Source organism: Cuculus canorus, chromosome 7, assembly GCF_017976375.1.
Source record: "Cuculus canorus isolate bCucCan1 chromosome 7, bCucCan1.pri, whole genome shotgun sequence".
Taxonomy (NCBI): Eukaryota; Metazoa; Chordata; class Aves; order Cuculiformes; family Cuculidae; genus Cuculus; species Cuculus canorus.
Genome location: NC_071407.1, coordinates 21,885,085 through 21,898,498, shown reverse-complemented (window position 1 = coordinate 21,898,498; position 13,414 = coordinate 21,885,085). Strand labels below are relative to the sequence as shown.

General features: G+C 44.3%; 1 protein-coding gene across 4 annotated transcripts in view; it reads right to left on the bottom strand.

Annotated features, from left to right (window-relative positions):
• The window catches only part of VCL (vinculin), a 52,734-nt gene extending 51,947 nt beyond the window's left edge, over positions 1-787 (bottom strand). For 2 of the 4 annotated variants that reach the window (XM_054070909.1, XM_009570738.2), the window contains exon 1: positions 399-787. In XM_054070909.1, the coding sequence (XP_053926884.1) occupies positions 399-566 (168 nt within the window). In that variant the 5' untranslated portion in view covers positions 567-787. The remainder of the gene's footprint in view (positions 1-398) is intronic. The other 2 variants (XM_054070910.1, XM_009570739.2) reach the window with 2 other exon arrangements.
• Between the last annotated feature and the right edge of the window lie 12,627 nt (positions 788-13,414).

The following is a 13,414-nucleotide window of genomic DNA, read 5'->3' as shown; positions in this document are numbered from 1 at the left end:
GAAAAAGCCCCTCCCCAGCTTTCCCGGAGCCGCTTCCAGTACTGGAAGCTGCTCTAAGCTCTCCTTGGAGCCTCCTGAACAACTACAACTCTCAGCCTGTCCTCATACGGGAGGTTCTCCAGCCCTCAGATCATCTCCATAGCCTCCTCTGGACCCGTTCCAACAGCTCCACACCCTCCTTATGCCGGGGATCCCAGAACCGGACACCGGGCTCACTGGGAGTGGAGCAGAGGCTCGCACGAATACTTTCATCCCCAGCCACGCGTTTGCAGAAGAGCAAACTTGTTGCAAGACAGAAACGCCTGTTGGATGCGGAGAAGGGCAGCGCGGAGGGGGTCCCGCCGCGGGGCTGGGCAGGTTCCTGCGACGAAAAGGAGGAGGAGGAGAAGGCTACTTACCCGCACCAGGTTGCTGACAGCGGCCTGCACGGCCGAGACGGGGGCGGTGAGGTCTGGGATGGCCTTGCCGTCCACCTCCCCTTCCTCGTGCATAATGACCAGGTGGGAGATCTGCTGGGCCACCGGCTCCAGGATGCTCTCGATGGTGCGCGTGTGGAACACGGGCATGGCTGCAGCGGGGCGAAGTCCAACCAAACTCCTGCCAAACTCTGTCCCTCCGCGCACGGAGGGAGAAGAAGAGAGGAAAAACAAACGAGCAGCACCGCCGCGCGTCCCCTCGCCCCTCAGCAGCACCCGGTTGCGGCTGGCGGAGACAGGACTCGAACTCGCGGCCCCCCACTCCGACAGCACCCACGCCGCACTGGCGCCGCGCTCAGCCCGGCGGCGGCTTTTCCCCTCACTGCACCCCCATCGCCCCCTCCCTCGGCCGCACTCCGCCAATGGGCGGGCAGGGACCGCCGCTGCTATTGGTCGAGCGCAGCGTCAATCGACATTCCAGAGCCTCCTCCCGCCCCCTCCCGCCCCGGCTTGGCTGCGCGGGCGCTGGTTTCCCAGCGCGGGGATGACGTCAGAAATTCTGTTGTCCATATTAGGAGATGATTAAAGCCGGGGTGCCGGGAGCGGGGAAGGGGGGGCGGGAAGGGAGCTCTGCCCCCGCCGTGGGTTCGGGGCTGAGGCGGGATGGGACAACTGGGAGAGGAGGTGGCCCTGCCCGCTCGCGGTGCGTGACAACCCTTTCCATGAAGTAAATTTTTCCAATATCCAGCCTAAATCTCTCCTGAACCAACTTGAAGCCGTTTCCTCTCATCCTGTCTCTGACCACTTGGGAGAAGAGACCAGCACCCGCCTCGCTACAACCTACTTTATAGAATCGTGGAATCATTAAAGTTGGAAAAAAACTCCAACATCATCCAGTCCAGCTGTGAGCCCAGCCCCACCGTGCTGACTGAACCATGTCCCCAAGTGCCACAGACAAGCACTTTTTGAACCCTTCCACAGATGGAGAGTCTACCACTGCGTGGGCAGCGTCTGGAGCACTTCAACACCCTTTCCATCAAGTAATTCTTCCTGATATCCAGTCTAAACCTACCCTGGCGCAACTCGAGGCCGTTTCCTCTTGTCCTGTCTCTTGCTGCTTGGGAAAGGAGACCAGCACCCACCTCACTACAACCTCCTTTAAGAATCACAGAAGCATCAATGTTGGAAAAGACCTCTAAGCTCATCCAGCCCAACCATCAGCCCAACCCCACCATGCTAGTAAGCGGTGTCCCAAAGTGCCATGGCCACATGCTTTTGAACCCCTCCAGAGGTGTGAACCCCATCACTGCCCTGCACAGCCCCTGGAGCGCTTGAACACCCTTTCTGTGAAGTAATTTTTTTGTAATAGCCGGTTTAAATTGCCCCTGGCACAACTTGAGGCCATTTCCTCTTATTCTATCCCTTGTTACTTGGGAGACGAGCCCAGCACCCACCTCACTCCAATCTCATTTCCAGGACCTGCGGAGAGCAATGAGGTCTCCCTTCAGCCTGCTCCTCTCTAGACTAAACAATCCCATTTCCCTCAGCCACTCCTTGTAAAATTCGTGCTCCGCTTGTCCCTGTGTGTGCTGGTGGGACTGGCTGTGTACAAACGCTGCACAGACTGCTTGCTCAGAAGCACTGGGTAGTGAAAGCTCCTCCAATAGGAGCATTGATTTATAGCTTAAAATACCCGCACTAGGACAAAGAGGAAAGCACCTAAAAGCCAGTAATGGTTTTCCAAATCTAATTCTGTACTTCTGTCATCAAGGAAAGAAAGAAGCATAGACTGCAGCCCTGAACTCCTCTACTTTATGTTACTACAGGAGTTTAAACTGAAAGAGGGGAGATTGAGATGAGATCTCAGGTAGAAATGTTTTCCTGTGAGGGTGGGGAGGCGTGGGCACAGGTTGTCCAGAGAAGCCGTGGCTGCTCCATCCCTAGAGGTGTTGAAGGCCAGGTTGGATGGGGCTTGCAGCCTTGATCCAGTGAGAGATGTCTGCCCATAGCAGGAGGGGTTGGAACTGGATGGGCTTTAAGGTCCCATCCAGTCCAAACCATTCTGTGATTCTATAATTACCATAAGTGCTGCCAGTGCCACAGGGGCCGAAGCGTGAGCAACACACCAGCTCCCTCTCTAAGTTCTGTTCAGGATTTGGAGGCCCCAGGACAGTATTCCCAGGAATGCCAAGGCTATGAGGCACCTGAGTGTGGGGGGGTGGATGTGCAGGTGTGCGTGCTGGCTGCCCTGCTCCAACACCAGAGCTATGGGGAAGCGTGAACTTGTGTTCCTCTCCAGCATGTGTTCCTGCCCCACACAGCCATGTCCCGCTTGACTCCTTGTAGGGGCGGAAGTGGTTGGACCGCGCCTGGGCGTGGTGGCCCGCGCTGTGGGGAGAGTGCTTTGCACTTGTGTCACAACAACCTCATGCAATGCTCCAGGCTTGGGGAAGAGAGGCTGAAAAGCTTCCCAGCTGGAAAGGACCTGGGGTGCTGTTTAGAGTGGCTAAATATGAGCCAGCAGTGTGCCCAGGTGGCCAAGGTGGCCAACAGCATCCTGGCTTGGATCAGCTGTGGTGTGGCCAGCTGGAGCAGGGAAGCAACTGTGCCCCTGTGCTTGGTGAGACTGCACTATGAATACTGGGTTCAGTTTTGAGCCCCTCAGCACAAGAAGGTCACTGAGGGGCTGGAGTGTGTCCAGGGAAGCAGTCTGAAAAACGAGAGGCTGAGGGGAGACCTCATCACTCCCTGCAGCTCCCGGAAAGGAGGTTGTGGTGAGGTGTGAGTTGGTCTCTTCTTCCAAGGAGAAAGTGATAGGATGAGAGGAAATGACCTCAAGTTGCACCAGGGGAAGTTTAGATTGAATATTAGGAAAAATTTCCTCACAAGAAGGATGGAGAAGCACTGAAAGAGGCTGCCCAGGACAGTGGTGGAGTCTCCATCTACGGAGGTGTTCAAAAAGAGTGTGGCCATGGCACTTTAGGACATAGTTTGGTGGACATTTGGTATTGTGTTGATAGTTGGACTTGATGATCTTAAAAGTCTTTTCCAATCTTAACAATTACATGATTCTATGACAAACAGAAAGAGCAATTAAATCAGTAAGGCTTCTCAAGGCACAAGGATTTGCCTTTATAACTTCCAGTGCCAGAATTGTTGGAGCTGCAGGGATAGTTACAGGTTGTAGGCTCAAAGAGCTAAGAAAAACAGATTTTGTGCAGGGCTAGAAATCTTAGTGACAGATTTAGCTCTGAATTTCTTTTTTTTATTGTTTTCTCTTCTTTTAGTGTGCTGGGAATCGTGTTGATGTGTGTGTGGTTCTGCAATGTTAGAAACCAGATGACTAATTTCCATTTTGCATAATCCAGTTTTGTTTGGGAAGAGGTATAACTGTAGGCTGAATATCAGATAATCAAATTATGTTATTGGCATTCAAACATACTTAAAATACCAGCCTCTCAGCAGTAATGAGTATGTTAAGTCACTTGAACTACACACTATTAGAGTATTTTATGTTCTTAGCTATTGGCTATGTAGCATTGTGCTTATCATTTCTAGTCTGTGCATTGCCTGGGGTGCCTCCTTAGCATACTACGGATCACTAATAATAAACACATATAGAAATCCTCCTAGATACTCTATATGGAGCAGCTGGGAATTACAAAAAGCAATTAGTCCGCGTTATGAACTAATCATCTGCTAAATTCTATTTTATGGAACTATGCAAACCTAATAAGCCACGTATTTAGTCAGTTGTGGGACTTAAATATAAGATAAGTTCTCTGATTGAAAAGAATTGCTTTAAGTCTGGGATCTTGCGTACTGAGTTCTGGCATGAAACATTTACATGCATGTGTTTTGAAGAAAAAAGTGTTATCTGGTTGTTATAAAAGGCTGTCTTATCTCTGATAGGTATAGTTACAACAGGCAAAATAAAAGAGAACAGAACAGTCTTCCACAATTTAACCATCTACAGGGCCAAAATATGTGTGTTTGTATTTGTACTTGAGGGGGTGTTGGTATTAAGAGTTTGTGTCACTTTTGGGGTTTTATTGGTGTAATTTTTGCCCATGAAAAACCATTTTCTGTTGTCTGCACCGCATGACTGTACTGCAGGCCCATCACTGAAATTCTCTGCCTGCTATTGCTGTGGCTGCTTAATTTTTGAAGCCATGTCCCACAAAACTCCATGCGATTGTGTAGCACTGCTTTTTGTTTGTTTGTTTGTTTTTCTTTCTAAATACTATTTTATAGTCTGTTCTCTTTCCTTTGTAGCATCCAGATCTGTGGCATTGATGTTATATGAAGAACCGCTCTGCAGCAGGTACTGTTTTAAAAAATCCATTTCTTTTGCCCTTTGCACTGTTCAGTTTGTAATTATACAGTAATTGTGCTGTTACTGTGAGATTGCAGCTTACAGAGTTTCTTGAACTCTCCAGGTCCTAGCATATGGGTAGAAAGTAATAAGAGATTTGGTCACAATGTTTTTTGTTTATTGACCCAAGGCAGAGAAGCAAGAATTCTTTTGTCCTCTTCCAATATGGTATTACACTGGCAATGGTGGGTTCCCCATTGAGGAAAAAAAGAAGATGCTGAGCTTCCTTTCCTTTGCACACACTCAGAATTTTAGTATTGTTAGGATGTACTATCTGTTATTAGCACTACAGTGGTGGCTAGCATCTCAAACAAGTTAAAGGGGTTAGAATGAATGGATTACCTTTTAAAACACTCTTTCCGTGTCTTTTACTATCTCATAAGAACTCATGTGAGTCCAGTTAAACCCAATTATGCAAAGAACTTTGTGTCTCTCTTCTGCCTACAAAAATCTCTATTGACTTGAGGGCTGTAATATCTCTGTCTCAGATGATGAGATAATAAATTCACCTTTTCACACACATAATGAAGTCTTTAAATGAAGGAAATAAATCCTTTATTTTAATTTCACTGAAGTAAGTAAGATATATGAATACAGAAGTAATAGGCTTTGGTAGGAAAATGGAGAGCACTGTGCTTGCAATCAATGGAGCTGCAATGCAGCCTCTCCCACAGTATCTTTCAGAGTTCTGTATCAGTCAGAGTACACAGCACTGCAGCTGCAAGTGGCTGGAGCAGTGGAACAGAACTGTTTTCAAAGAGCTTCATGAACTTGCTTGTTGTCTTTAGTTATAAGGTATTTTGCTAGGATTAATACTTCACTGAAGAGTGTGTGTCTGGTTAGCTCTAAGCACTAACCTGCATTGTACAGTAGTTGTTTTCAGTACTGGGTATCACTGCAGAGAGGGATTAGGTTTTCTAGGCAAAGGCACTCGGCTGTGGTTAATCACTTTCCCCTGGAATGACCTGATGCTATTCTTTGACTGTACCAACTTCTAACTTTTTTGAGTAACACCAGATTGAGAATCTTTACAGAAATGCCGCATTCATATACTGCATAAACTGGATGGCATTACTGTCTCTATCCTATAAAGATTTAAGCATGCTTTGAAATGTAAATATTAGCGTCTCTTTTTATCATCTTTTGGAAAATTGGAGGCTACTGTTGATCAGTGGATGTAGCCTGGAAGGACCATGCATTCTGCCCTTCTGTCTTATCAAGCCATTAACTTTGGGTAACCTAAGGAGCAAGCACTGGATGGTTAAAGGAATCTGTGAAAACCAAAACCAAACTTTTTTTCCTTACTGTTCAATGTCTGCCTTAAACACAAACTGTAAGTTTATCCTGGGTTTCTTGTGGAACAGTATGTCTACATTGATAGTGCTTTCTACTCAAACAAACACATTACTATGAACGGATGATACACTGGTTTTCCAAAAAGCAACAGGTAGTTTACAGGAGCTTGACTAGTGACTGGATAGGTGAGTACCACTAAAAGAAAAGGTGTTTGGAAAACCTATTCCCATATATCCCACCAAGCATCGCATTTGCAAAGGCAGTGTTTTGTTAAACAACATTTTTAGGCAGTGAGAGATGTATACTTGTATTCTGAGTACCCTATGGTGGCTCAGAACTTGTCAATATAAACAACTATCTGGTAAACAATCTAAATGCTTTGTTCATAGTAGGCAACCATTTTAACAGTCTTAACATTATTGTGACCACTGCTGATTTTGTGTAATATTTATGGTCCTGTCTACACACGGACACAGGGAAATGGAGGCAAATAAACAGAGGGTGTTAAATACATTTAAGTTAAGAACTGATGTGAATGCTGTCATTCAGCTTTAAATGGCCTTTGCCGCGCCATGATTCTTTTCCAAGAACAGACTTTTTGGGAGCAGTAAGACTCTTTTGATCAAGCAGTTCACAGATCTGAGATGCGGTAGCTGACTTCTTATATGCTCCTTGTGTGTTTCCTGAAAAAAGGAAAAGTTGGTTTCAATCGCTCTCATTGGTCAGTGTAAACTTCCCTGTTTTACTCTGCACTGAAATGGATGGATGCCTCAGGTGAGATGCCTATGGTAAGTTCTCATTTTTTTTTTATCTGCCTTGCAATCACACATCTGGATACTCAGTTCTTGAATAAGTACTTTTGCATCTAACTATGTTCAGTTCAATTTCAAGGACCCCTGTACCCAAATCAGGCTATAAGATGGCCTCGGTAAGACTTGCAGTCTTTTGGCTACATGTTTATCAGTGCCTGTTTCAGCTCTGCAGGGTTTTCCCCCACCCTGTAATATTAAGTGCTTGAATGTACCAAGTCCTTTCCTAGTTGTGCCTCATATTAGATTTGATTTATCAAAGTATGAAAGCATATGTGTATTGGTAAGCGTAACATTAGTCTGAAATTTCAAGTGCTTTCCTGATTTGAAGTCTCATAAAAGCGTTTGTATCAGTACTGCAGAATGAGCAGACTCAAGAGTATCTGTGATTTTCTGTACATTCCAGCTCACCACAAAGCCAAAGCCTTTGCATTGGCCAAGACTTCTGGAAAAGCCTCTGGCTAAAATTAAATAATGCTATAGTTAGTAATAATGAACTCTTAGAGTATCATAGAATCAAAGAATCATAGAATGACTAGGTTGGAAGGGACCCACTGAGTCATCAAGTCCAACCATTCCTAACACTCCCTAAACCATACCCCTCAGCACCTCACCCACCCATCCCTTAAATATATCCAGGGAAGGTGACTCAACCACCTCCCTGGGCAGCCTATTCCAGTGCCCAATGACCCCTTCTGTGAAAATTTTTTTCCTGATGTCCAGCCTGAACCTCCCCTGGTGGAGCTTGAGGCCATTCCCCCTTGTCCTGTCCCCTGTCACTTGGGAGAAGAGGCCAGCTCCCTCCTCTCCACAACCTCCTTTCAGTTAGTTGTAGAGAGCAATAAGGTCTACCCTCACCCTCCTCTCCTCTAGGCTGAACAACCCCAGCTCTCTCAGCCGCTCCTCGTAAGACTTGTTCTCCAGCCCCTTCACCAGCTTTGTTGCTCTTCTCTGGACACGCTCCAGAGCCTCAACATCCTTCTTGTGGTGAGGGGCCCAGAACTGAACACAGTACTCAAGGTGTGGTCTCACCAGTGCCGAGTACAGAAGGAGAATAACCTCCCTGGACCTGCTGGTCACGCCGTTTCTGATACAAGCCAAGATGCCATTGGCCTTCTTGGCAACCTGGACACATTGCTGGTCCACCAGGACCCTCAGGTCCTGTATATGCATGTATGTAATTGCCTTTTTACTGGATAACCTTGAAGTTCTTTAACTCTTTCATATATTCTTTATGGCTTAAAAAAATATCTTTTTTAACACGCACACTAAATATTTGTAGCTTTGTATCAGTACATTTAGGAGTTTGCGGCCATCAGCAAGTACTAAATAGCCAGATTAGGCAATAATTAAACAAAGAAATGGCTAAATAGCACCAAATTTCTCTCTAGATACATAAACTCCTTCCGTAAACAGTGGAGATCTAAGTTCTCAGAATAAATCACATTGACATACTTTTGAGTTTCTTATCTGTTCTATGTTTGTTAATTCATCTTGACTAGATCTCTTCTAGTGTCTCAGACCTCAGAGGAGTTTCAAGTAATTACAGTAAAGAAAGAAAATTTACCTAATACAAAAAAAAAAGAACTTCCTCCTTCCTGCCCTGAGATCCTGAGCCTACAGTTATTTTCACATAATTGGGCTTTGTACTTGCAGACGAATTCAGTAGGACTCCCTGTAAGATTGCTCTGTGAATGTATACATCTTGTTCTCTGTTCCTTGTAAAACTGCAGTGGTCTCATGGAAAGGACAATGTGTGTTCAACACTGTGCCACTCATAAACAGCATAAGTAGTGAGAGTTCTATCCTGTTGCAAAGCGAAGGATCCAGAACATTGATCCATTAAATGGTTTTGGACTTCAAAAAAACTGTCCGCAGGACATGTTATGTCCATGGTTTGCTTTAGGTTCTTTTTAAATTGTACTGAAAACATGCTTGTCTTTCTCCTCGTCTCCTCTGTAGCTAGACTGATAGCTATTAAGAATTTAATTGTGCATCTCTTACACATAGAGAAATTCCCTGTGCTTTGCCTTACTTTTCAGTAGAGATCAAGCATTAGAGGACTGGATTTTTGCCCCATTACACAGGCGAGATTACCCATGTGAGTATTCAGCAGTAGGAATGAGAAGTTCATAATCCCTGACCTAAATCAGCTTAGCTAGAAACAGTTCAATTAAAATATTTAGAGATCATTCCTATTTAAGGCATTATGTTCCATATGATACCATGTGTTCAGTCAACTGACAAAAAATTACACTTGATTAATACAAATGTTAACTTCTTTTTAAACTAGTAGATATTTGGGTTCTGCTGCCTTGGAGTGGCTGGAAGAGGAGAAGCAAAAATTAAAGGCTATGAAGTTTACTGCAGAAGTCCTAAAATTTCAGGAGCAAAATGAAATTCCCATTTAGGTTTGGGCTCTGGGTATGGAAGAATTGCCCCTACGCCAGGCAACAACATTTTCAATGTGAGTGTGCCATTCTTTACTATTGCATACTGTGTCACACTGCCAATTAAACATCATCCACAGTGGCAAAGTGTGTGAAAACTGCTTCCAAATGAGGGTCAACAGCCTCAGCAATGTCACACTGTGCAGAGCACGCTGCGTTCGTGAAACATTTTCTCCTGAGGCAAACTTTCTGCATACAGTACAGGTCCCCTTGAAGAGCAGTTAGCCAAGCCTACAGCTGCATTTTTCATTCATACTGTGTTTGATTTGCATCAGCTGAAGGAAATGGCAATGTGCAGCAGTGACTTTGGAATTTAAACTGATCCCACAGGGGATCTCTGTGCTGCAGGCCAACTTCCAAATACAGGAGAAGAGAAACAGCCATAGTAGCCTGGGAAGCTGTTCTCAGCACAGCAAGGGACAAAATAGTTGGGAGTGCATGAGCTGCTTGGGATTTGTTCAGCAAGGTAACTGCTGTAGTGCTTTAGTCAGAATAAAGGAATAAAAAGCAGATACTGTGACAGCAGAAAGCAGCAATGTTGGATGTTAACTGTCTGGAGGCTGAACTACAGAAGTGCAGCTATTTTTTTCCATTCTGTTTTTCAGTGTGTCATAGTGCACTTACCCCAAATCCAAATGTGTATCCTTACTCTGCAAATACCAGTCTGTTGAACTGGCAGATTTATCAGGAAGGCTCATGAGAAGGACAGTTGTGAGGAGATTTGTAAGACTTACTACCAGGTCTGGTTGAAATTCTGCCAGAACAGACTGAACAACTACATTCACCAATATTTAGATCTCACATTCTACTAATCCTTATTCAAAGGCCAAACAAAAGCCTTTAATACATATTTAACATAGGGAAGGCCTTAAAGAAAAGCCCCAGGAAAGGAGGGGATCAATAGATTCTGACTTCATTTTGCTAGATTTCCTTGTATTTAGCTGTTGCAGATTTTTGAGGATTCTGGCTCCTGTAAGCAGCAGTAGCTCCATGTCAGCCAGGCACATAGAAAACCAAACGAGTTCAGAACCCAGCTGGCAAAGGCAAGTCTGACAGAGCAGAGGGCTGCAAAGTGGTTCACGTTTCTAGTGAGTCAGTCTCTATACAACACTCTCTAAGTGGTACTCCCATTTGCTGCTTTGTACATAAGTTTTAGGACCTTTTGATAGGATGAGGATAAATCTGACTTGTAGAAACAAGGAGAGGGGAGCATATGTGTTATGAATTGAAATGCCAGTAGAAAAGACCTCCCATGGAGTGTGGCTTTTTATAACAGAAGACAACGTGTAGGCTGCTTTCCCTTACTAATTATGAGAGAGCTGTGAGTTTTCTAGAGGCTAGAATGTGAGTTTTCTCAGGCTAGGATGGCTATGGAAGAGAGAGGCTGCTGCTTGGTCTGGGAGACTCCTTCAAGATGAAGTTGGAGGTAGAAGGTTCTATTTTTCTTTTCAAGATACCTAAAGGAGGTATCATATGTTCTCTTAGGAAAAGAGATTTGATTGCACTGTTTCAAACTTCATTAACTGGCTTTGCTGCCTGAACAATTGAATTTGGGTTTCTTTAGGGTGGTATATATGAAAGTATATTATCTATATGTCATTAGACAAAAGCATCAACACTTCTCTCTGCAGATTCTAAACAACTTCTTGCGTGCCTTCATGCATCTCCTCTACAGCTGCTGGCAAAATAAAGATACAATGTGCAAGTAGTAATGGGGAGGACTACTAAATTTCAAGCTATGCATCTCTCAGATTAGGATTGTAATGTTAAAGTTGAGTCATAGTGATTCAGCTAAAGTGCCATCAGTGAAAGATGTAGTAGGAGTGCTATGAAATTACACCATTGGCTTTCAGAGCTGTCCCAAATAGGAAATGCTGCAACTTTGATAATACTGTTCCTGTGTAACTCCAGAAATGTTGTACTTTATTCTGTAGGACAGCATTGCTTTGGCTGCTGTTTGAAAGATGTGTTTTACCCCTGCTGCTTTTCACCTTCCATCCCTGTATGTGATCATGGAGTCCAAACAACAATTTGCCAGTGGTTCTCCCATGCAGTACATGCTTAAACTGCTCACTCTTCGGTTGGAGATTATAAAAATAAATATGTAATACCCATTGCTACAAATGACAAAATAAGATGTTCTGAATGTTACAAGCGTGTAAGTTCAGTAGAGAGATATTTTCACTATGTCATCATAAAAAAATGCTATTGATTCCAAAAATTTATACAGAACAAAATGTTCAAAAGATCTTTGAACAAATTCACAGTAGATAATCCCATAAGGGTCTATTAAATTCAGAGACATTACTGGCTCAAGAAGATCCTCAGCTTTAGATTTTTGAGCTCGACATGCATACATTAGTTGTTATTTTATTCTTGCCCCACTTTTGTACTCTTTTGTAGACATTTACTGTTAACCACTGCCAGGACTGGGGTAGTGTGCTAGATGACACATATGATCTGACCCTGTCTTTACTTGTTCCTGTAAAATCATTCTGCTCTAACACCTCACATTAACAAGGGAAGACTAAAATTGCTGCCAGGGTAATGAGAAACTTCAGGGCGATGATGTGTCATATGAAAGTAACTTGTTATCAGCTGTTGCTGTTAACTTCCTCTTTGCTGTGAGACTGAGCTTTTCTGCTGTCTCTGTTACAACAGAGATACATATGTATAAACACATCACTCTCCTTTTTCCAAAATTAGTGATAATGTGAGGGAAAACAGAACACATGCTGCGTCATCATGTCCTGACCCTATGGAGAACCGTGGACACAGTGATCCGAGAGGCACAGCTGCAGGTCAGGTCACAGGAAGGGCTTGCGTGTGGCAGAGACTGCCTACTGGACAAACCACCAACTGCCATACATGTGTTTAGTGCTCGAAACATGAGCTGTGTGAAAAAAACTGTACATGGATTGAAGATACCCACTTGTGTACCCACGTGCACATTATTTACACGCTTGTGACACTCTCTGTGAGATACAATCCTTGCACCTCCTTCATGTAAGCTGGGAGTAAACTTGAGGCATTTCTCTTCCAGAAGAGAAGCCTAGAAACAACGTCCCATGGCTTCATGCAAGCCTATTTTCTTTCTGATTCCTAACCTTTTCTAACTAACGTAGCCTGAACCTTCCATGTGTCTTTAATTAGGTTTGCATTTCTCTTGGAGGTTGGGAGGGAGGATAGAGAAAACATAATGCAATAGAAACCCAGGGAGAATTAAATCTGAAAATGAGGAAAAGAAAACAGACTACTCTCAACAAAGGACTAAGATGGGGAGGAAATTTCTATGAGGGAAATCATATAAACATTCTACAGACAGGACTGCTTTGAATGTCTGAGAGCTTTTGTGAAGGCAGGAGATTGTATTTTGTCCATGAAACGACAGTGAGCATGGGCTTTCTTCTAGCACAGGCAACATGCCTTCTGAATTTCAGTTCCAAAGCAATAGTAAAGGAGAAGAAGAATATGGATTTAAACCAAAGCAAAACATTGTAAGAAATCCTCTCCCATTTGAGTTGATACAGTTCATGCATCCACAGCACAAAACTCTTGGGAGGTCGGTTTCCTCCAGCTCCCATCAGAAGCCAGTTCTTCTATAGCGTTCAGGAAGAGTTAAAAATAATGTTGCTAAGTGTATTTCCAAATGGGACTGTGAGCAGCAAGGCCCTCTGCTGCGCTAGTGGTTGTCAGTGAAGCTCTGTCCAGGCAGTGTGTTTTGAGGGCTAGTTTTGGTACTTGGTGGTGACAAAATGCCTATCACCTCAGCACAGTTGTGTTCAGATCTTGCAGCTGAGAGAATCCTGAGAATAGCGCAGGAACCTTCACACTGGGCACTGGGGTCAGTTCTCCTTTCAGTGGCCTGGTTGCAAAATATAGGATCAACATTGGTTTAACACCTAAAGTACCAGGATAATCATGTTCATGGATTTGCAAGGCTCTAACCCTAAAAGCAAGTATCTGTCGAGTGGTTACAGGAAGTGCTTCCAGATCTCCTGGTTCCATGAGTCTGGGGAGGCCTTTAACTGCATGTCAAATGTCCAGTGCCAAGATGAGATATACATT